Genomic DNA, 22850 nt, shown 5'->3' on the forward strand with positions numbered 1-22850 from the left:
TGCACCTGCTGGTCGGCTGGTGTGGGGCATCCCAAGAACTGCAGTCAGAGCAAAGTCATCAGCTAGAATAGGAAGCAGTGTAAATGTTAGAAGTAAGGTAAAAAATAGCCATCAAAATACGGTCATGTTATATAAAAAGCAGAGATCTGGTGTTAACTAAGTGCTGCTGCTGTCAGGCTTATCCTGCTCGTGAGTAAAAAATCAGTAGGTGGCACTGATGGGTCTGACTGCGCTCTGGAGCTCCAGCCCTGCCTGTAGCTCTCTCTCCTCGTCATCCTGCAGCAGGAATTTGCCGTCAGACGCAGAGGGGACAGAGCTCCGCAATCAAGTCATTCCTAGAGGTAACTCCTGCTCTCGTCCCCCTGGTTGGGGCAGCACGGGACGGTGGGCGGGTTTATAAAACCAAACTTATCACACAGCAAATTAATTTTGTGACAATAATTTAGGAAGGAACCTGGGAAAACATTTCCTAAAGCACCTTTGATGTTGTTTTTCATGTTTTTACGGAACAAAAGCTTCCTCCGATGCTCATAGGGACGGTCAGACAGTTCCCCTTGTTCCCATGACAAAAGGCTTCCCGTGCTCCACAGGCAGTCGCAAGGCGGACAGGTGAGTGGGGTCAGTTTGCTCTCCAGCAATAGCTGAAACTAAAAGCCTCCTCCAGCAGCGCAATAAAAAAAGGCCTGAGTTTATTTTTCACTTAAAAGAATGGTCATATTGAAATTTTTAACGTTAAAAAAATGGTTAACCAAAAAATATTACATTAAATAGATCATTTTTGCGTAGAAAATGTGTGTAAACAGTCTAGAATTTGTTTTCCCAAATGCAAGTTATCCGTGCGTGACGGGGCTGCGGTTAAGAACGTGGCTAAACCTGTTGGTATTACCAGGGCCTGCTAAGAGTTAGACGCAGTGATGATAAAAATGGACAAATACAGGGTCCTTCTCCACTCGAAAACCTGCCCCTAGCTGGTGTGCAGCCGCCCCACGTGGCGCCGGGGGCTGCGGGCAGCGCAGGAACAGTTGCTGGTGAGCTCTGGGATGCAGCAGTTGGCGAAATAGCAGACGGGTCAACAGCTGCTGTTCTTGCACAGTCATCCCGAAAAAAAAAAAAAGGAAGCAAAGTCGTACTGGAAGGGCCAGGGCTGAGTTTCGTTCCTGTGGTGGCTCAGTGCCAAGAGGCAGCAATCATGGAAAGAGCCGTAACTGCTGCTGGCTGAGGCTGCGCGTGGAACACAGTAAAACCACAACCCGACTGCTCTACCGACCCTGTGCCCCTCGCCATCCGTGAGCACAAGTGGAGGGGAAGGGACCACGACTACGTGCGTTAAGCTGCTGAAGACTGGCAGACCTGCCGTGGGCACCAACAGAGCCGCGGCCCAAAGCAGCACTCGCTCCCCAGCACGGTTTGGGGCTTTTTTGCAGTTAAGTCCAAAAAGAGAGCTGCTGGGCACCCTGAGGGCAAAGCCTGTCGTTGCGCTGCTCCCCATCCCCATCGCGCTGGCAGGCAGAGCTGCCGAGCTGCTCTGGAACGGGGTGCATGGGGGACACAGCAGAGGTTTGTCACGTTCAGAGCAGATGCTGTGGCCTCAAAGGCTCTGGGGTCCTGCCTGTAGCTGCTCGCAGGGTGTTGCTCCCCACTCCTGCCAGCTGCACTGGGAGGTGCTGCACTGAGAGCAGTGCTCTGCTTCCTTGGGACATCAGCAACTGCCTCTCTTCAGAGTATGGATAAAGGTCTGTATGTGTGCTCGTTGTCTTAAAGATCTTTGAATGAACAAAGCTGAATGTTCCTGGTTTTGTAATAGCTCTGCAGCTCTGGCTTAATTAATGTCTGGAGTTCGTGCAGGCGCTCCCAGGACTGTGAGAAATCATCGGGCCCTTCCCCACAGCCACCGACAGGTGGGATGCTCGGGTACCCTGGGTGCACCATCAGTTCGATTGTCACTGTCCTGCTCTGTGCCGAGGGTGCCGTGGAGGTGGACTCGGCGAGGGCAGAGTCGATGGCGCTCCTGATGCTCCCCACAGACATGTTCTTGCCCATCGTGCTCAACCCGATGTAAACGTCTGGCCACCTGCAGCCAGAGGAGGGAACGCTGATATTAATGCTAACGAGGCAGGTAGAAGAGAGCGTGTTACGGCCAGCGGATTAGAAACCAAAATACACCTAAAACTTTAGACAGAAAAAGGCAGGGAGGGGAAGAGAATCTTAAAACTTTTACCGATAAACAAAGGTAAAACCAGAACTACAAGCCAGTAATGCTTTTTCTGTCCTTATCTAAACCAGGATACGGCTTAAAGCAGAGTTCTTCAGTCTGACACAAAGTCCCAGCACTGCTGGCACTGCCCTGTCCGTGTGCCCTATCACAGCACGAGGATGTTTGGCACCTGGGAGCTTACGGGTGCATTTTGTTGGCAGAAAGGGAAAAGCAGGGCTCAACTGAGAAATACCACGCTAGCAAAAATAACTGTAGGCCAATTAAAACCTGATTAATAACCATCTCTAAATAATAACCCTCAGCTATGTGGGAAAAAAAAGTGACTGAAATAAAATGAAAACACTGCTAACAAACCATTCTGCTAGAATCTACCCAAGAGCCATAATAAAGGAAAAAGCACTGGATGTAGCGCTGTTTCTACTGAAGATCATGCAGCTAAGGGGACACCAGCTGTTTCTTATGTAGTTTGAATGCAACTCTCTTCAAGTCTGATTACAAACCTCAGTGCCGCTAGCATGGTGCGTACAAGGCCAGGACGGCTGTGCACGTGTTTGGGAGGGCAGAATGAGAATGTTTTTGTAAGGAACCAAGGCTGGAGTCTTCACCTACGTGATCAAGGAAGAGCCCAGCTGAACACTCAGCCCTGAGAAGTTTGAAGAGTGTAGGGAAAAAGGTTAACTTTTTTTTAACTGTAAATTGACTGAACTTGCTCTTGCCTTGCTGCCATGCAGTGAGCACACTCCCCTGCTCTCCAGTGGCATGAACAGAACGCCGGAGTGCAGGGTGGTACCTCCACGTGGATGCTGAAACTGAGCTGCAGAGCTGGGTTCCCTGTGACTCCAGTTGATCGTGCTCTTCTCACTTTCCTGGGTTTCCTTGTGGCACACTTTTTTTTTTGTAAGAGTTCATCCCTCCTCACCTCCTTCAATGCCAGAGATGCAGTGGAGAGCAGCGCGGCAGGGTACAAATGTTCAGGTCCCAGGGGTGGCCCCCGAGTTCCTCCCTGCACCCCTGGAAAGGCCGATTGCTGGAGCAGTAGCTTCTTGGAGACAGACTGTCCCTACAGCAGCCCTGGAGCATGCAGGGTTTCCACTAAACTCCCCTGCGCTGTCCCTGTTGTGAAACTGCCCTAAAAGGAGGGTTAAGCTCTCCTGGTGAGCTGTTCTGTGAGTTGCTGTGCCCTTCTCTTGCTCAGAAACAGGCTGTTGGGAGTACAGTTCACGTGGTCTGGCTGGGAAGAGCCCAGTGAAATGCCAGCCTTCTGCTCGTGTTGAGAACAATTGATAAAAAAAAAAAAAAATCCAAGAAAAGAACTTTTTCAGTAGACTGAGAAAGTAATGAAACCTTCCCCAAAGGACAGGTGACTGCAAGTGTCTCAAATGAAATGTTTTTAATCCATAAAACACTGTCTGGTTTAAGCTCTTAGGAAAAGTATGTTACCGGGGGAAGGACTGAGCATTTTGGGTTTGGGCCCTGACAAGACGGTGCTTCGAGCAGCCGTCACCTGCTGTGGCGCTGCAAGTTCTCCAGCTTTTTGCCTCCCCTTAGCAACAAACACTTGCTTCTAATTAGTCTCTTTCCTGCTATGTAAAACCCTTTCTCCACTATTCAAAGGAGATGAAAAGTTTTTTTCTTGAAAACCCTAGTGTTGATGCAGCACTTCAGGCTCCTGCAATCACAGATACCAGGCAAATGCTACTTTACTGAAGAGGCTGAGAAACAATCCCTTTCAGGTAAGGAGTGAGTCATCACTATTAAGACAGAACTTCTTGCTAAGCTCTAGTGCCCTGAGCACTTTTGTGCTTCTCCTGAACCTTCTTGTAAACTCCAAAGTGGAAAGAGAACGGCGGTGTTCTGTTCTGAAAAGATGCTATTAGGAGTTGGTAAGATCTCAACAAAGATGAGTAATGTCCATCTTACCTTATTCCATGACTTGTAAACACATCCACTGTGTTAAAAGAATCTTCTTCTACTCCCCGATAAAAGTCCATCAGGGATGGTGGAATCCAGCCACAGTTATGGAGGCCTGGCTCTATCGGGACACGTGTGTATCTAATCCCATATTCCTCTAACACCTCTGCAAATACGTGCCTGACCTCTGTAAGTAAAACCAAAGATGCTATAGTCAGGAATCGGATAACCACCTCATCGCGTCCCCTGCAAGCTGTTAGCACAGAGGCATCTTTCCCTTCTGTGTTTAAGAAAATAGAATCCCATTTGGCTGGTCTGCTGCCGAAATGGTTTTCTCTATCTGGATGGGAGTCCCCTTCTGTAGAGGAAATACCACTCCCTCAATATCTGCTACAGATGCCTTGTGTTCTCTTCAGCACCGAACATTTAGTCCAGCAGCCCCTTCCACATTAGTGACTGGTCTGTGAGTGCACCAGAGGTGGCTGCTGGGTCAGGAACAAGTTTTTCATCAAGTCCCTGTACAGCCAGATTTATTGTGAGGGTAAATTGCCAACAGCAACATTATCCAGATGCAGCTGAGTGCTGGAGTGGGGAAAGCTGGACTTTTTCTGCTCACTGAGTTTCCCATCTCTGCCCTGCAATAACCTTATTTGCATAGCAGTGACCAAGACACTTGCCCTCCTCTGGCAAGCACGCTGAGACTGGTGTGGAAATGCAGCTGAAGGGATGAAGTTCTAGCAACTGAAAGAGCTACCAGCTTTCCCAAACTCAAGCATTCCAGTTGAACTCAGCCATTCTGCTGCTGGCACTGACCTGCCTCCTTCGATGTGGGCAGGAGCAGGGACTTGGGACGCTGAGGTGAATTATCAGTCCTTGGAAGAAAAGGTGTAACCTGGGCCATTTGTGCCATTAACCCCCTTGTGCTGCTACGGGGAAGACCCAGCTCCCCAAGCAGCCAGTTTGGGCCCGGGCAGGGCGGTCTCTCCAGGGCCCAGGTGGAAACATTCAAACTGTAATTGCAGAGGAAGTGTCTTAAAGGGAGGTTCATCACCTCAACAGGGAGTTGTGGCGAGAGGAGTCCCCCTTAGCTCAATCTCCTCCTCTCACCTGCTCGGCACTGGGAAGAAGATGGGTCCCCTCTTACCTGGGAGGACGTGAACATGCTGATGCCCATCCATGTGAGGAGGTAGGTGTCCTGTCAGCTCATGGAACAGCTCCACCTGGGCCTTGAGCTCCTGCTTCACCTGCACAGCAGAGAAGGGTCAGAGTGAGACTTGTCAGCAGGCTGAGATCGGGAGAGCGCAAGGCGGCTGCTGGAGACCCTGTTGGGACCTGGCCCTGGAGCCACAAAGTGCTGGAATGTATAAATGGCCGAGCAATGCTGCTGGGTTGCCTAGAACCTCCACTAGGCTTGAGTTTCTTTATGGTACTGTTTATGTGGATGGTGCCAATACTGGGATTTTCTAAAATACACAGGATATTTGAATACCCAGTTTTCTTTAGAATGAATGGGAAAATGGGATATGCTTATATCCCATAGGCAGTTCTGATTCATTCTTGCTCAGGGGGCAAAACCAGCTATGTCCCTGGAGAAAAAAAGCCTTCAGCCTACTTGGCACTTCTCTGGCATTTTCCCTTTACTGATCTCTCGGGGCTTTGTCAATATGTATTCCAATGCCTGGTCTGCCCCCCTAGGTAAGTTGTTAACAGGACATTAGTGTAAGCAGGCACTGAGCAGGGAAGGAATTTTTAAAGGCTGCAGAGCCTCTGGCAGAATTAGGCCCAGGACCCAGAAAGCCAGCTCCAGCTGCCCAGAAACACCACCGAGATTTGTTTCTAAGCCTACTCACAGCTGGGACCTGGGGAAAATCTTCACCTGTTACATGCTGGCATAAGAGCAGGCTGAGCCATATCAGGAAAGCATGTTGCATGGTTGTATGCAGCTTTCTCCTACCTCTGACATGTTCAGGAGACCTTTTGATAGAGCTGTTCTGAATCCCATTTTCCCATGGAAGAATCCATCTTGGTTGAGCAGAGAGGAGTTTGTCTTGAGCACCTCGCATACAGGAGAGCCCTCGGAGAGGTTGGCATGCAGGCCTATTGGGATGTTGTATCTGTAACAGGATTGAAATATCTGTTAAGCTTTGCACTTCTACCCCCCTTACTTCGGCCAGAAAGGGAGCTTTTGGTGAAAGATCTATGCTGATGTAAACAGTGGTGATGTATTCATCTCTGCTCTCCTAGAAAGGAAAGCAGAACAGCACTAACTGAGCAGAATATTTCCAGGTAATAACCCTGTGCAGTTCGCCAAGGACCAGTCTGTGAGACTCCCCGAACTTTATTCCCCTCAACTCACATCTGAGAGCAGCCACTGGGTATCGCAGGCTGCATCCCTTACCTGCACTGCAAGCTGTAACTGCGTTACCAGTGACCAAGAGGAAAATCTGGATCTTGCAACCCTTTTCCAAAGCATTTCCCTGTCCCTTGCTAGGTATTCCCTTGAGCTGCTCACCCTGTTATAGAGGCTACATTTGCGAGCCATTTGAGTTTTACTTGACAACTCCTAAAGCTGCCATTCAGTAGAATCCACTCCTATATGAACAGTGCCCAAGGCAGCTGTTACAGCAATACCATAGGGTACGAGTGTAAATACTGTCTAAGGGGTTCCTGGTCTGAGAAGCTGCAGCTGAAATTGCCTGCAGCAGCCAGATTTCTAGCTACTGGTACAGATGATCACTCGCTGAGTGACAAGGCTAAGCCGTACAAAGTAGCATCTCTCTGGCACGGACCAAGTATTACTGCAGGCAGGTCAGCAGCTTAAGTGTAAAGCTTTGCTAAGGAATCACAAGGGTACTGTTCATTAACTAGTTGCACTTTACCCCATTATTTAAAAAAAGAAAATAAGAGAAACGAGGTACAGAGCCAGTGTATCTACAGAGCTCCCCTCAGCCCACAGGGCTTTGCAGAGCCCTGGCATTTCCTCTTGGTCTGTGCTGTGGATTCCCCTACAATAAAAATAGGACCTGTGACTGCTCAGATTTGTGCTGAGCTTCAATAGTAGTTCTGGGAATCCTCAGAGTCAGTGGCCAAAATGATGCTTTGAAACTTTTTCCAAGACAGCCCCTGGCCTCTGGCTGATCCAGTAAGCAAATGGCAGAACCGCAACGTTCCTTCTGTGCTGCCGAGTCTGAGTCATGGTGCAGAGTTAATTTCAAAGCAGTGAGTCTGTGATGCTTTAAATCCTTCCTGGAACTTCTGCACAGGGCTGCTAAATCTGGGTATGGTCTGTCCCTGTTACAGGACTTGTACACAAAGAGGAAAACAGAAATAATCCCCATTTAGGCAAGATGTGCAAAAAAACATTACTTCCTCTTCTGTCTGCTGCCCTAAAGCTGACTAGTGAAGCACCAAGTTACTGGGGACAGGACTGTGGATGGATTGGACAAGTCAGAGTCACTTAGCTTCTTTGGCTTTGGCCCTTGTGGGACTGAAATTCTTTTTTCTTGGTTCCTCTGTATCTTGTGCTCCAAGCAGACAACGTAGTCTGCTTCTGAATACTGCTCCTCCTCAAAGACATAAATGTTATGAGTCAAGTTGTATAGACAGCTCTGTGAAACAAAATGAGTCTGTGGCTTTCCCGTTCCGTGTCTGATTAGGGAGCTTGGATGTTGGCTAAACAGAGCAAAAAAGGTCCTCCTTTGGCTTTTCTGATTTGGTGATTTCTCTGCAGCAGGGCCCAATTGTGTAATTGATGATCGACGCTCATTTGGTTTTCATACAAGGGACCTGAGCACGTGATGTGTGCACACTACCTCCTTGCTAATAAAAGAACCAGAAGATGCTGTTGTCGGTGGAGGGGACCTTAAGCAGGCAGCTGATAGCAGGGCAGGAGGGGGACTGTGGCAGGAGGGCTTCCCCTCCCTCTTGGGACTTGCTGGGGATGCTGCATGAGCCCCAAGGCAGAAGGGAGCCTGTGGTTTCAGTTTGGTGTTTTTAGAAGTCCACCACGGATTCTTTATTGCATCTCTGGGAAGCTCTGACTGCATCAGCTGATTAAATTATTTGTACCGCAGCCACTGCTGTCTGCAAGGAAAAGGATTCACGTGTTACCATGAATCAGCAGATGGAAGACTTTTTTTTGTTGAGCACTCTCCTCGTGTTGTGGGAGGGCAAGAAATGAACAGCTGAGCCTCACAGTGTTGCCTCCCAGGAGCTTCAAATGAACTGCCTCCAACTGTGCAATGCCTCACATGCTGCGAGGGAAGCTATTTCCAGGGAAAGGCAAACCCCTCCGACAGGTGTGGGACACCGAGGAGCCAAGCACCGCACTGTGTAACATTAGAGGGGCTCCTCTGCTTGAGCTGAAACCAGCCCCAGAGCTGGGAATGTGCAGAATGTGGAAGTGCAGAGAGCTGGCCTTGTTCTTGCAGTAAGGGGAGACTCTGACTGTAACATTAGAGCATTTTTCAGAGCTTTGGCTAACACCAGCAGAATATCTTAATAGTTTTCTCACAGAGTTAGTCCTGGCCAGTTTGACAGGCTGTCTGTGCTGAGGCATCTAAAGAGGAACTGCTAGTATTTAATGGCTCTGGGATACAGGGACCAAAACCAAAACTCAAAATTCAGCACATGAGAAACCTGTTCAGAAATATTCATCTGTGGGAGATGCACAGAAGCAGGCATGCTTGGAAAGCTGTAAGGATCTGGGAAGCAGGACAATGCAGGGGGCACAGCAGGAGACTGTTGCTAGTTGGATTTTTCGTGTACTTAAATACGTGTGTTTCCCCTGGATGCCATGAGCCAGATGATGCTCCTAGTCAGCACCAATTGCCTTGCTGCCTGGTGTTCATTCCTGATGTGGCATGAGTACCTGAAATCCTAAGTGCAATCAGATGAAAGTATGAACAAAACTTAAAGCATTGCAGTAATTTGCTGGGCTGTACCTTGGTAGGGAGGGCTCCGATCATGCCCTGTCCTGAGCAGAGGCTTGGGCTTTACGACTGAACCAATAGGCTTTTTTCTCACTGACTACTACACATACTGGACTAACTCTTCCTCCTGAGAGCTTCTGACCTCAAAAGGTAGCTTCTGCAACAAGAGAGCAATGCCAAAGCATGCTGTATGGTAAAAAAGGCAGGGAGAAAAGTCAAGCTATGGGAATATCCTGGAAGGGCCCCTTTTTCAGAGGGTGGATGATTGTTTCTGCTACACAAACATACTTCATAATTGCTCACATCTTCTCAAAGACTGTGAAGTATCTGCAATTGGCTGAAATACTGAGGCTGAGACCAGCAGCCCAAGCAGCTTATATAGCACGTGATGCCACACTGGGAACAGAGCTCAGCTCTGTGGCTCTGGCCTTGCACCCACTCAGCTGGTAATTGCCAGTCTAACTGCTCTTTGCTCCACCAAAGTTTCAAAGTGAAAGGATTAGCATTGAGCTTCAAGCCACGGTTTAGTTTCTACAATAAAAGCACTGCAGTAACAGCTACTATTACCAACACAAAATGATGCTGAGGAATCTGCCTGGTTTCTCTAAACTCATTTAGGTGGTTGTTTTAAGCAGCAATGACCTTCCAACAATCTTTTTGAAGAGACTCGTGTCTAGGTGCACACAAGTCTGTCCCACTGCCCTGGAGCATGTGCAGATATGAGGCAGGATTTCACACAAGGGTTCAGTTCATGTCGATAAAGCCAAAGGACACTGCCTGCTAATGTGTGCTCCTGTAGCAGAAGGAGCATTAGGCTGGCTGGCTGTGAGCTTGTTCAGAAGAGATTGAGGCCAGTAGTCTCTGCATCATCTAAATCTAGTCTGTTACTGAGCTGTTTGCACTGAAGAAAGCCACGTGTCAAAGGCTGCCGGGCTCTGGGGTTCTCTGCTCAGCATCTGCTGTAGAGGTGGGTGGGGAAGAAAGGTGATACTCTTACAGCAAATGCTACAAGGGACAACAAGGAATTCTGTCTGGAAAGATTTATGAGTCAATGTGCCCAGCGCAGTTATCAAACAGAGAGGAAATACAGCCAGCTAAACCACTTCTTTTTCAAGCAGTTGCTTGTTTTGCCACTTGAGTGCTCTGAACAAATGTCTCTGCTGGGGCAATGGGCTTTTGGGGCAGTTGCAATCCCTGTTCATTCATTTCCTTAGCAGTAAAGGGCCCCTAGAGAATGTTACTATACTGAGTCACTCTTCAAAGTGCCCACCAGCTCGGCACATTTCTGAGCCTAGCGGATGAGTAACAGTGCCCTGGGTCCTGCCTGGCCACGGTATGGACTCTGTGCAGTCCCTGCGTTCCTGGGAACAGTGGCTGTGGAAATGATGTGATTCCCTCAGCCCAGACCCAATTGTCTTGCTGAAGGCTGCATGGTCTGGCATAAGCATGGTTCTTACCCTTTTTCTTGATGGGTAAACAGATCCCACCTTCAGCATCCTGTTTGTATCCTTTTCTGAGAAATTACTGGTTCTTCAGGTTTCAGCCCAAGTGTGACGCAACAGCCTAATGTAAATATCTGTATCTCAAAGTGCTTCTTCAGTAAACATCCAAGAGTCTGAAGCTAGACGAAGCAATGCTGTGCTTTGTGTGAAAAAGAGCAACTCTTGGTTCCTCCATGCTGACATTTTCATACTTTCAACACCACCACTTCACCCTTCAGCAAACTGTAAGATTTAAGTGTCTTTCACCAAATAGCATCTTGTCTTGTTCCGTTACTCCTGAGGACTTATTCCCGCTGGATGAAACACTCCAAAGCCTCTGCAGTGTTAAGAACTGGTACTGTAACATAACTTAGGGATGTGACTTTCTTTTTAACTACGTCTTCTTATCAACTTGAGCTCCTGTGTCCATGACCTTTCATCAGCAAAAAGTGCTGCTGCCAGTAAAGTTACTGTGATCTGGGATTCTAGTTTAAGGCCTCAGATTGGGCCCCACTCCTTCTGCAAACACAGTTCAGCAGCAGAACCGCCTGCCTTGTGATTAACAGTCAGATAAAAGGGTGATGAGAAAGCATGAGATTTCTAGATCAGTCAAATGTTGACTGAGAGGGTCAGAATTAAGTCACAATTTACACACACATTTTGCAATTGGTGTTGATGGGAAAGGAAATTAAATGTGGTTTAGTTAGATTCTCCTGTTAAATGTACCCAGATGCTGGGGGCTTCAGCTTTTGTGTAGCTCGTGTTCAGCATCTAAATTCAAGAAAAAACAGGAAGGCGGAGGTTGTGTTCTAATATGTCACTTTTCATCAAGTATTTGGACATTACCACCTGGAAAAGGGTCATAATATTCAGTTACAACTCAGCTGTTTGATAAAAGGGAGGGAAAATATGGCAGCAAACAATTTTAGGTCTCTTTATTTCTGCTGTCTCCTTGTTTCCAAAGAAAAAAAGAAGGACCTATTTGTTTCAGTTAACAAAATAACCTTCCCAGTCTCTGGGAAGGGATCTGGAATAAGCACCAGGAAGACCAGCTGACTTCATGGTGGGGTTTGATAAATAGAAAATTGAGATTATATTATATGGATAACCAGGAAGTTGTAGTCAGCCTATGTTCCATAACAAGTTTTGAATTACTGAAAAAAAACCCAAAAAAAAAAGCTTGTCGTGGAAGACTTTTCTCCCACCTACTGTTCCGGTTCTGTACTGCTCTAGCAGTTCCTATCAATAGGTTTGTTGTTTGGTGATGAATCAGGCCTCTGCTGAAACTTCAGAAACGGTGTGACCAGCAGGTCCAGGGAGGTTATCCTCCCTCTGGACTCGGCACTGGTGAGACTGCTCCTCGAATACTGTGTTCAGTTCTGGGCCCCTCACCACAAGAAGGATGTTGAGGCTCTGGAGAGAGTCCAGAGAGGAGCAACAAGGCTGGTGAAGGGGCTGGAGAACAGGCCTTATGAGGAACGGCTGAGAGAGCTGGGGGTGTTTAGCCTGGAGAAGAGGAGGCTGAGGGGAGACCTCATTGCTCTCTACAACTGCCTGAAAGGACGTTGTAGAGAGGAGGGAGCTGGGCTCTTCTCCCAAGTGACAGGGGACAGGACGAGAGGGTATGGACTCAAGCTCTGCCAGGGGAGGTTTAGGCTAGACGTTAGGAAAAAATTCTTTACAGGAAGGGTCATTGGGCACTGGCAGAGGCTGCCCAGGGAGGTGGTTGATTCACCTTCCCTGGAGGTGTTTAAGGGACGGGTGGATGAGGTGCTGAGGGATATGGTTTAGTGTTTGATGGGAATGGTTGGACTCGATGATCCGGTGGGTCTCTTCCAACCTGGTTATTCTGTGATTCTTTCACCTGAAGTGAGTGGGTCACTTCTTTTAGCCCGGTTGTGACAGTGGATGAGAAAAGTCCAAGATCCAGAACGTAGATGTTAGGGAAGGTGGATTATTTACTGCTTGGTTCTGCTGGGCTACAATTAGTATGTGTTTGAGCCCATACAAAGATCTGCTGGTAACCACCACGTTTCTGCCAAGGCTTCTAATCAAAACACAGGGCAACAGATGGCATACCCAGAATTACTGTGAAAATGAAGGGAAGAATGAAATTCCAAGGGAACTGCATTCCTTTCTGAAGGATGCAGAGTCCTAACATTGCAGGGCAGCATGAGGTGCTTAAGAAGGACTATCCTGCAAAAAAAAAAAAATTGTCTTGTTACTAATTAGCTTTGCCTGCATCCAATTAACTGAAGACCAGGTGAGGAGAGAGAGCTGAAGAGCTGCAGTGACGAGCAATCATGCCACAGGCAGTTAATCAAGAAGCACCTGGAGAATCTCCACAAGCCACAGAAACAGTCCAGTACTCTGACTATTCTAGCTTCATACATGCAAAAACCAAAATCCCACAACACTGGAATGTACCACAGGAAAGAACAAGCTACTTGCTTCAAGTCCTTTCTCTCACGTGGATAGATCCAGTCTCCTTGCTTTCACCACTGTCTAGTCAAGGCTGAGATGACTCCTATGGAGTTAAGCTTATATGCATATGTGTATATATATTGCATGTATATAGAGCACTTGCTTAATTGGGTGTGTATGTAGGAAGACAAATGTGGGGATGAAAAACAGGGCAGACTTTCAACCCCAAGGAACACAAAATGTTGCAGGGCCTTGATATTCACAACACCACTGGTAAAGCAGTCAAGCAAGGGATGCTCTCCCATTTTCGCACCACAGATGAGAAGGATTCAATGACATTTCTAGGAAGTCTGACCTGTTAGGCAGCTGTGTCTAAGAACAGTTCGTGTGCACCTTTGCAAGAGAGGAACAAATACCCTAGGTGTGACGCAAGTTTGTTTGTGTGCACAGCTGCCGATTAAGGGCGTGTGCACTAGCAGCACTTGAAGTGGGGCTTGCATTAGACAATGACCAACCCTCCTTCCCAAACCTGTAAATGCTCCCCCCACACGTGGGTAGCACTGAATACAGCTGTTGTCACACAAATAAGGAATTGCAGAACCTGGGCTGTTGATCTTCAGTGCTGACAGATGTTCCCAAAGTCACGCTGATTGTATTCTCAGAAATAGATTTAAACCCATTTTATTCACATTTACTGTTCAAAACTACCCCTCAAAAGAATAGAATTGTAGCAGCAGGTTGCAGCTTCTGCTGTCACTTGCCCTCCAGCCTGGCTTTTCATACCCGTATCACCTGTCAGTGCAAGTGTCATGACCTGGATTCAAAGATGCTTTTTAAACCTCTAATGACGTGGCCTACTTCCTGGCTATGGAAATAAAGCCAGATGGATTCTAGATTAATAGCCTGCTACAGACCACAGCTAGAATACTCGACCACACTACCAGAGTGCTGGGGCTTGCAGGGTTTCGTAGTGCCTGTGTCTGAGGGAAGTGCTAGCTTTCATCTCCTTGGTTATTTCATTTGTTTAATTTACTAACAGGATTTTAGGCATCTCAATGGTGTCATGTCCTTATGCCTCTGCCCTTATCGTGCCAGAGGCAGTTCCCATCTGTTTGTGTGATCTCTTTACTTTTTCAACAACTAACCAGGTTGCCACTAACATCACACTCTGGCTTTCCTGCGTCACCCAGCACCAAAGAAGCTTCAGGCTGCAAATAGTTTCCAGGAATCCTTAAAATCACAGCTGAAATGAGGATAGATACTCAAGAACAAGGACAGCACGACTCTGATGAAACTGCCCCCTGCAGCTGCTGTATTTGAAGCACAAGGTCTTGGTTCTTCTAGTACCCATACAGCTCCTTTCTTTTTCTGCTTTCCTACGTTGTTTCTAAACAGTGTCACTCCCTCTTTCAGGAAATGCCCCTGTTTCCACGTGCCTGCCTACACTGGAGCTGAAGAATTAGTCGGGTTTTACCTTCTAAATACAAGTAATGCTTCCTATTAAAGGATTTGCTGAGTTAGTCCATGGGAATGACAGATAGCATTTGATTTGCTACAGAGCCAACCTCTGAAAAATCTGTGAAAGGGGAAAGGTGGTAGGTGCAAGGCAGGTAAAAGGTATTGTCCCTCTCTTGAGGTGTGCAGTTTTTACAAATGGATTTATCAAGCCTAGAATTAACAGAAACATTGAGGTATTTTTTAAAAAGGTTTCTGGGGTGGAAAAATCAAGTTTTCCCCTGCCCACGTTTATAACTCGGCCCTCAGAGAGTCATACTTTTCCCTGATTCTGCAATGAACCGGGCTGACCTCGTGTTCAGCCTGGCTGAAATGCATCTAATTAAATGAGATTTAAAGATTTCTGCATTTATGCTCTAACATTTTTCAGAGTCTGGCTGTACAGCAAGGATTTCCATTCTGATGGTGCATCTGTTAGTAGTGTGGGAAAAGAAAGTCCAACAAACTCTGCTAGTCAAATCGTGTAAGTAGCTTCCTATCCTGAGGAAAAAGAAAGATATCGTGGAAGCTGCTAACACCAGAGAAAGCCACGAGGGGTGTGCGGTTGGCAGGTCACTGGTTTTACTATGAAGGCTTAAAAAATACGCCTGGAATCCTGTTTTCTTATAGCAGCCTGGGCCAATATACAGTGATTACATAGAGCTACAAGAGACTAAATTTTAGAGGCTGAGCTTTCCGTGGGTAGGCTGCGGAGGCTAAAGAAAGCAGCTTACCTCCTGGCCAGCTGGGCTGCCTCTGCGGCAGCGGCTCCGTTGACGAGCAGGGACACGTTGGACACCGCACCGGCCAGGTAGCACCCCACGATGCCTTGGTTTCGCCGGGGACAGTAGCCGAAGTCATCTCCAGTGACTATCAGCTTCGCCCGGAGCATCCTTAGAGGTCATCCCTAGCAAAGGAGAAGCACGGGAGGGAGCGGGGGAGCGCTCGGCAGGCGGGAGGCGAACGGGGAAGGGCGGGCTCCCCGTGACTCAGCCCCCGGCTCCTCCGCACCCGGAGCCGCGGGGCAGCGCCCTCCGGGCTGATCGCACCGGCAGGGAGGAGCCGGGGGCCGAATTCCTCTCGCCCGGGGAAAGGGCACCGGCGCCGCCGATCCCCGCTCCCTCCCCCTCCTCCCCCTCCCCCTGCCCATCCCGCGCGGAGGCAGACAGACGGGAATCCCTTCCTTTCTCATCCTCCCCCTCTCCTTCCTCATCCTCCCCCTCTCCTTCCTCATCCTCCCCCTCTCCTTCCTCATCCTCCCCCTCTCCTTCCTCATCCTCCCCCTCTCCTTCCTCATCTTCCCCCTCATCCTCCCCCTCCTCATCCTCATCCTCCCCCTCTCCTTCCTCATCCTCCCCCTCTCCTTCCTCATCTTCCCCCTCTCCTTCCTCATCTTCCCCCTCTCCTTCCTCATCTTCCCCCTCTCCTTCCTCATCTTCCCCCTCCTCCCCCTCATCCTCCCCCTCATCCTCCCCCTCATCCTCCCCCTCATCCTCCCCCTCATCCTCAACCTCCTCATCTTCCCCCACCCCTCATCCTCGCCCTCATCCTCTCCCTCCCCTCATCCTCCCCCTCTCCTCGCCGTCTCCTCATCCTCTCTCTTCCCCCTCCTCATCCTCTCCCCCCTCTCCCCCTTCCCTCCTCTCCCCCTCCCCCCCCGAGGCGGCAGACAGCCGGCCATCCCCGCTCCCCACCTGCTGTCTCTCCCCCCCCTCCGCCGCGGTTTCCCACCCCGCCCCCCGGTGCCGCCGCCGCCTCAGGGCCCGGCGCCTCCGCAGCGTTCAGCGCCCCCTGGCGGCCACGGCCCGCAGCGCGGCCCGGCGGGGCGGGGCCCGGGGCCCGGGAGGGCGGGGTAAGGGGTTCACGCCTGCTCTCGGGCTGCATCACAGTGTCGCCAGGGTGGAAAGGACCCACTGGATCATCGAGTCCAACCGTTCCCATCAAACACTAACCCATGTCCCTCAGCGCCTCATCCACCCGTCCTTTAAACGCCTCCAGGGAAGGTGACTCAACCCCCTCCCTGGGCAGCCTCTGCCAGTGCCCGATGACTCTTTCCCTGAAAATTTTTTCTTGATGTCTAGCCTGACCCTCCCCTGGTGGAGCTTGAGGCCATTCCCTCTCGTCCTGTCCCCTGTCACTTGGGAGAAGAGCCCAGCTCCCTCCTCTCCACAACCTCCTTTCAGGCAGTTGTAGAGAGCAATGAGGTCTCCCCTCAGCCTCCTCTTCTCCAGGCTAAACACCCCCAGCTCTCTCAGCCGCTCCTCATAACACTTGTTCTCCAGCCCCCTTCACCAGCTTTGGCGCAAAACTCATCCTCCCAGCTACATCCTGAGTGCGGAATCGCCCATCCCTGCCCTCCGAAGCAGGCCTCTTCTTGGTTCTCCCCCGTCGTGGTTGGCTGCGGTGTGAAGCCAGCACAACTTCCAAGCCAAGTTTCATGAGTAAATCCTGGTCAGCAAGTGGCTCGGCTCTTGGTGTGGAGCTGGGGAAGGGCAGGGAGAGCAGGAGAGCTGTGGGAAGGACGGCTCCAGCCGTGCTTTCGTTCCATGCTGGATGTAAGCCAGTTCTTGCCTGGCTGCGTGTAAAATCCTGTTTGTCCTGGCACTAGACTCCTGCTTTTTCTTACTGCAGAAAAGCTATTCTCGATCTACGAGAATAAAAATGAAAGTACCAAGCAGCTTGGAAATGCTGAGTGAGAGATAGTAACCAGCCTGCATCTTTCACCTGTGAAAGGAGACTATGAAGTTGTATCAAAGTAGAACACACCCCTTCCATCCCTTCTCAGTCCATAATGTTATTCCAAACTATTCACCCATGCCTCCTACTGTAGGAGAAACAACTAACTGATGCCTGGGGCAGGCAGCGAGTGTTGGAGTAACGTGCCCATGGATTCAGGGTAGCTGTCTTGGTGGTTTCTGTTAAGCTGTCCTAGGAAGCTGGGATCACAGTAGGACTGGGACCCTCGCACGGATGATGGTGATTTCCATGTCTGAACCTGTGCCGACACGAGGTAAGAGGGCTGGGGAAAAGAAGAACTGCTGTTGGACCAAGCATGGGTCTCTTGGAAGAGCAGCTGGGTGGAGCAGGTTGGAAAGAGCTTCAAGGGTTGTTTCTATGGGAATAGATTGAACATCTTGCTGCTTAATTCATGGCAAAGTCTTTTGAGCTAACTTAGGTGTCTTTCATTGCAACCACAGCCCTCAGATCTAGGCAGTCCTTGCTTAAAGAAACCAAAGCCTCCCGTGTTCCCTCTTTCTGCAGAATTCACTTCCTACAAGACAGCCAGCATACAAGAAGTCCCAAAGTCAAAGAGATGATGTGCAGGCACAAGCAGAGATTGACCATCCTTCTCAGCAAATGAAGAACCATCACTTTGTGACAACAAAAGAACAGTTCAGTGGAGGGAATTCCACTGCTTTCACTGGAGGTAAGGTATGAAATGTCCGTATGTGGGGACATGAACACCTGTGTAGCCAGTGGTTCTCCGTGTCCGTTTCCTCACAAGGAATTTGGAATCAGTGAATCAAGGTAGGTTGTAGCCCTGTTGACCTTTAGGCTCTCATCGACTCTAGTCCACATAGCAAACTACTACAGAACTTTGGAAGGGGAATGCCTCTGTCTCCCACCTTAGATAGGTCTGCGGTAGGAAAAAATGTTTCCATTACCCTCAGGGAACTTTGAGGGCTGGATTGCATGATGGCTTGTAAGATTTGGATGATTGTAAGAGTATTTTGATACTCTGAAGGAGGAAAATACAAGTAGAATGGGTGGTAGCAGTGTTATTCATGGAAGAATTTGGTTCCTAGGCTGTGCTCTCCCTGTAAGACCTGAAATGGGCAGTGTGGAGACTTGTGCTGGATCTAGAGTGGACGTCAGCTGTCTGTCGCTTTCTGAGCTTAGTCTTCCCTGGCAAATAATTGAACACTGACTACAGGGAATTACCATAAGAGCTGGAGACAGCCTTCTGCCCCCCTTAGTGACTCCTTTCTCCTAAAAAAACCTACATGGAATGAAATTCCAAACAAATCATGCTAAAATACTACAGAGAACTTGCTAAATCTCCTGTGAGCATTTCTATCATTTAATAGTCATACATCTCTGTTACAGGGAAGTTTTTGATGCCCTGTATGGGTTTCCAGTGCTCTTGGCATTTCAGAGTGGATATTTGTACAACTGCTATTTGCTTCCCTTTCTGGGAGACAAACCTCACAGCCTGCCTACATTCCCCCAGGGCTTCCCTTACTGATGGGGGAAGTCAGCACAACTCTGAAGTAATGTCATGAATCAAAACCAAATACCTCCTGCTTTTGCCAATCCAAACTCTGGGGGTTTCTGCCTCTTTCTAGTACTGTCAATGCTGCTTGCCTCTGCACAGGTGAGAAGCGCTATATAAGAAGCTCGGCTTTTCAGCATTCTTAACCTTAGTATATGTTTAATGCTATTAACGGTGACAGCCTTCTTAAATATTGAAAGCTGGAGGCTTTTCTTTTTTGATTTAATACCTGTTTATCCAGCTCTCCTTCCTATGACTGGAAGCAAAAACTCCTCAGCAAGCAAGTCTTTCCACTGTGCCACATCCCCCTGGGATCCCAGCACCTTGGAGATTCCTCTGCAGCCTGCGTACCCCAGCTGGCTGCCAAAATAGCCCTTGCAGACAACTCCCACATAGTCTGGAGGAAAGTCCCTTATAAATTCAGCCTGGAGCTGAAAGACAAGGCAGGTTTCCTCTGGCCAGTGTCTCCTCTTTGATGAAGACATGAATGAGAATACTGGCCAGCATTTCTCGTGTACTAAACACAGGCTGCATCTTCCAGCTTCACTGAAACGAAACACAGCCCTACCCTTTCTTGGTAGCAGAAGCCAGCAGGAGCTCTCTCGGACGTCTTCAAGTGCTTCACTGGTTTTGAGCTTGAATTTCCCTGAACTTTGACTTATTCAGCAGTGGGTTTAGAGGTTCCACAAAAGCATTTTCTAGCAATGCTTCCAACAAGCCGTCAGTTGACAGAAGAAATACATTTTCTTTGTCTTGTTCCCTTGGCTGCAGTGAGTTAGTCCATTTGGGATTACAATGGCAGCACAGTAGGATATGCTTTGTATTTTCCTTGCATGAAATTTTGTTGAAAGTGTGAATTGTAAAAGGCACTTGAATGTGACAAAGTAAAATCCATTTTTTAAATGATAGGATGTTAACTTTTTCTTCTCTTCCCTAGACTCAATAATTTGAAAAATCTCATAAATTCAGTGGCTTTTGTTGAAATTATAGAATTATTTGGGTTGTAAGAGACCTCAAAGCCCATCCAGTCCCACCCCTGCCATGGGCAGGGACCCCTCCCAAAGGACCAGGGGGCTCAAACGCCATCCAACCTGGCCTTGAACACCTTGAGGGATGGGGCAGCCACAGTTTCTCTAGTCAACCTGTGCCACTGCCTCACCACCCTCAGAAGAAAAGATGTCTTCCTAACACCTAATTTAAATCTCCCTTCTTTCAGCTTTGCTCATTGATAGGTCCTCATGTTAAGGAAAAAAATGAAAAAGCTATATTTTAAATATAAAGTATTGATGCATAAATTTTGTAGTCATTGTCTTTGTTTTGGTTTTTATGCAGCTCATATCAGAGAAAGGGCCAGATGCAGGGAAAAAGTCAGTGGAAGATCTCACATGGACTTATTTTTGTATCAGGTACTAGTATCTTCAGAACTGTGCCCTATATATTTTGCCTCATCTTAGTGACAACCCGAGACAGAATCCAGGCAAGGTTACTGCAGTATTCCACATAAATCAAGGGCTGTCTGTACCCAAAGATGCACCCGTGCTTTTTTTGGGTGTAGATCAAGCCCAGGAGTTGCCTGATATATTAGGCTACGCTACCTGTCAGTCACTGCTTTTGTCATGCAAAGCACACAGGAAGCTTAAAGCATATTTAACAAAGGCCAGTAGAAAAAGAAGGAAAATCCTTTTCTATTATATGTTGCTTTGGGCCAGCATACAAGGTCTGAAATTTTCTTGACCAACAGATTTCTCATTCCTGTATACTAAAAGCACTTGGCACAGCCAAATCCACTAAAACCTGTTTTTTAGGATGGGCCAGGTTATACCTACAGGTGCACCTGAGTGGAAATGGCAGGCGTTCTCAAAATCCTTGATAATCAAGTGTGCACAACGACCTCAGGTTTAAGCGATTGACAGCATAAGGCACTCTAGTCATGTTTTATAGTCTCCCTTTTACAGCACTACTGAATTATTTTGTTTGTGTGCATAAACAAGAACCATGATGAGATAGCTGTCAAAAAAGCTCGTTTCCATTACCAATGTGCACTGTCACATCATTTTTGGAGGCAATTTTACCTGTAGCTTACAGCACTCTACTAGAAACAATAGTGGGCCCTGTGGCAATGCGGTGGCTGTTAATTGCCACGGGTTTCTGGCATTGATGGGGTTCTTTGTTGGCAACCGTTCTAACCCAATTATGTTTCTAAAGTAGGACTGAAAAGCATTGTAGGGAGCACCATGTAAATGGCACTAAATGCACCAAGACTGAGCGACCTCCCAGAAAGACAGACAGGTGCCAGCTAAAGCCCCGTATGATTGATTTTCCACGGCTAAAATGGCAACCACAGACATCTGGGTTTGCCCCATTTATAACAGCAGCAGCAAATGCAAGCTGTTGTCTTAGAAGAGCAAAGCTACTTAGAATGACAGAAATATGGTATTTCACTGTTAATGAGTGATATTTTGCTTTTCTGTGAGCAAACATTTGTACTTCCAGCACTAGGAAATGAGCTTTTACTCCTTGGAAAAACACAGAGTCTCTCTGTGTGTTCATGTGCATGTATGTGACTGAGTCTAGTACTCAGCCTGTTTTAATGCAGAACTAACATTTTAAATTAGAGAATTTTCTTAGATGTAGGTAAAGCAATAAAAAATGGGCCAAACTTGGCATACAGAAAACTAACCATTCAATTGAGTGGTGCCACGTGGGTAGGAAAATGCCTCACAGATCCATAACTGGTAGAATAGATAGAATCAGCTGAGCATCTTATGATGTTTCCACCAGCCAGCAACACTAATGTGCTTTCTAGATCATCCTGTAACAGACAGCACAGTGTTGTACAGCAGAATACCGTCATTACAAAGCCCTAAGTCGCAAGGCACCTGTTTCCTTGCTGCTAAGAAGGTCAACAGCTTTTGCTCTGTTAAATTACTCTGTATTCCTGGGAGTGTTACACCAGACTCACACCAGACTGATGTGATATATGGATCAATCCAGTGAGTGGTTTCAGGGCAAAAGCTAACGTTCTGTGTAGGAGTTCCGGTGTCCATCATCCACTGTTGCTTCCTACTGATAAAGGAGTTTTTTCGGAGAGGGGGGAGATTTGTCTGCACAACTATGCCATGAAAGACAGTATGTGTGTTAATTTACACAACTCTTTATGCCTAACAGTTTAGTGATCTCTTTCAGTTAGAAGAACTTCACAAAAGAGACTGAATTACAGGTGAACTTCCAGATCCAAAAGCAAAGACGCAATCACTACAGCTTAATGATACAGCAACCATTGTTAGTTGTCCTTTGTGTAGTATTTATGCCCTACCATCAGAAGCTCTGATATAATCCAGACATGACTGGACCACTGGCATATTATCATACAAGATAGTTCACTACCATAAATTTCCATTGGCTTCCAACATTACATTACATTTGTCTGTAAATCGCCAAATGGGGATATATTGACGCAGTTGTAAGAGACAGAACTGCCAGAAGGGCAGTTCTTCACCCTGGATGTGCCACCAGCCAGCTCAGAGCTGGAAGTGGCCTGGAGCAGGGGCTGACTGACCTGTCTGTGCCAGTTTTGGCTTCCAAGGCTGTATCCTGCCCATTACCTGGGCTCAGACCCTCAGAGCTGGTTTACATCTGGCAGGCTCTTGTGAAGGCGTTTGTTCATCTCGGGCTCTGATGAGAGCTGATCGTTGATTGACCAGTCCTGCCTGCAGCGTGCGTTGTCCCAAGGTTTGTAACAGGCCGAGCGATCTGGCAATACTGGTTTTTTTACATCCTTGACTACATGCTAGACAAGAGAGCTGCTGCACCAATACTGTGTTCAGTTTGGGGCCCCTCAGTATGAGGATGTTGAGGGGCTGGAGTGCATCCAGAGGAGGGCCATGAAGCTGGTGAAGGGGCTGAGAACAAGTCTTATGAGGAATGGCAGAGGGAACTGGGATTGTTTAGCCAGGAGAAGGGGAGGCTAAGGGGAGACCTCCTTGATCTCTATGACTACCTGAAAGGAGGTTGTAGCGAGGTGGGTGCTGGCCTCTTCTCCCAAGTAACAAGGGATGGGACTAGAGGCTGGGGGGGGTGGGGGGTAGATTGGATATCAGTAAAAATTTCTTTTACTAAAA

At 48.0% G+C, this 22850-nt stretch overlaps 1 protein-coding gene across 2 annotated transcripts in view; it reads right to left on the reverse strand.

Annotated features, from left to right (window-relative positions):
• Positions 1-507: 507 nt before the first annotated feature.
• The window catches only part of YDJC (YdjC chitooligosaccharide deacetylase homolog), a 50301-nt gene continuing 27958 nt past the window's right edge, over positions 508-22850 (reverse strand). The window contains exons 2-6 of one of the 2 annotated variants that reach the window (XM_069870697.1): positions 15191-15365; positions 6081-6240; positions 5271-5370; positions 4136-4313; positions 508-2071 (exon numbers count right to left, since the gene is read on the reverse strand). In XM_069870697.1, coding sequence (XP_069726798.1) covers positions 1756-2071; positions 4136-4313; positions 5271-5370; positions 6081-6240; positions 15191-15348 — 912 coding nt within the window. In that variant the 5' untranslated portion in view covers positions 15349-15365 and the 3' untranslated portion in view covers positions 508-1755. Of the gene's footprint in view, positions 2072-4135; positions 4314-5270; positions 5371-6080; positions 6241-15190; positions 15423-22850 lie in introns of those variants that run through there. The other variant, XM_069870696.1, reaches the window with a different exon arrangement.

Source organism: Phaenicophaeus curvirostris, chromosome 17 (assembly GCF_032191515.1).
Source record: "Phaenicophaeus curvirostris isolate KB17595 chromosome 17, BPBGC_Pcur_1.0, whole genome shotgun sequence".
Lineage (NCBI taxonomy): Eukaryota > Metazoa > Chordata > Aves > Cuculiformes > Cuculidae > Phaenicophaeus > Phaenicophaeus curvirostris.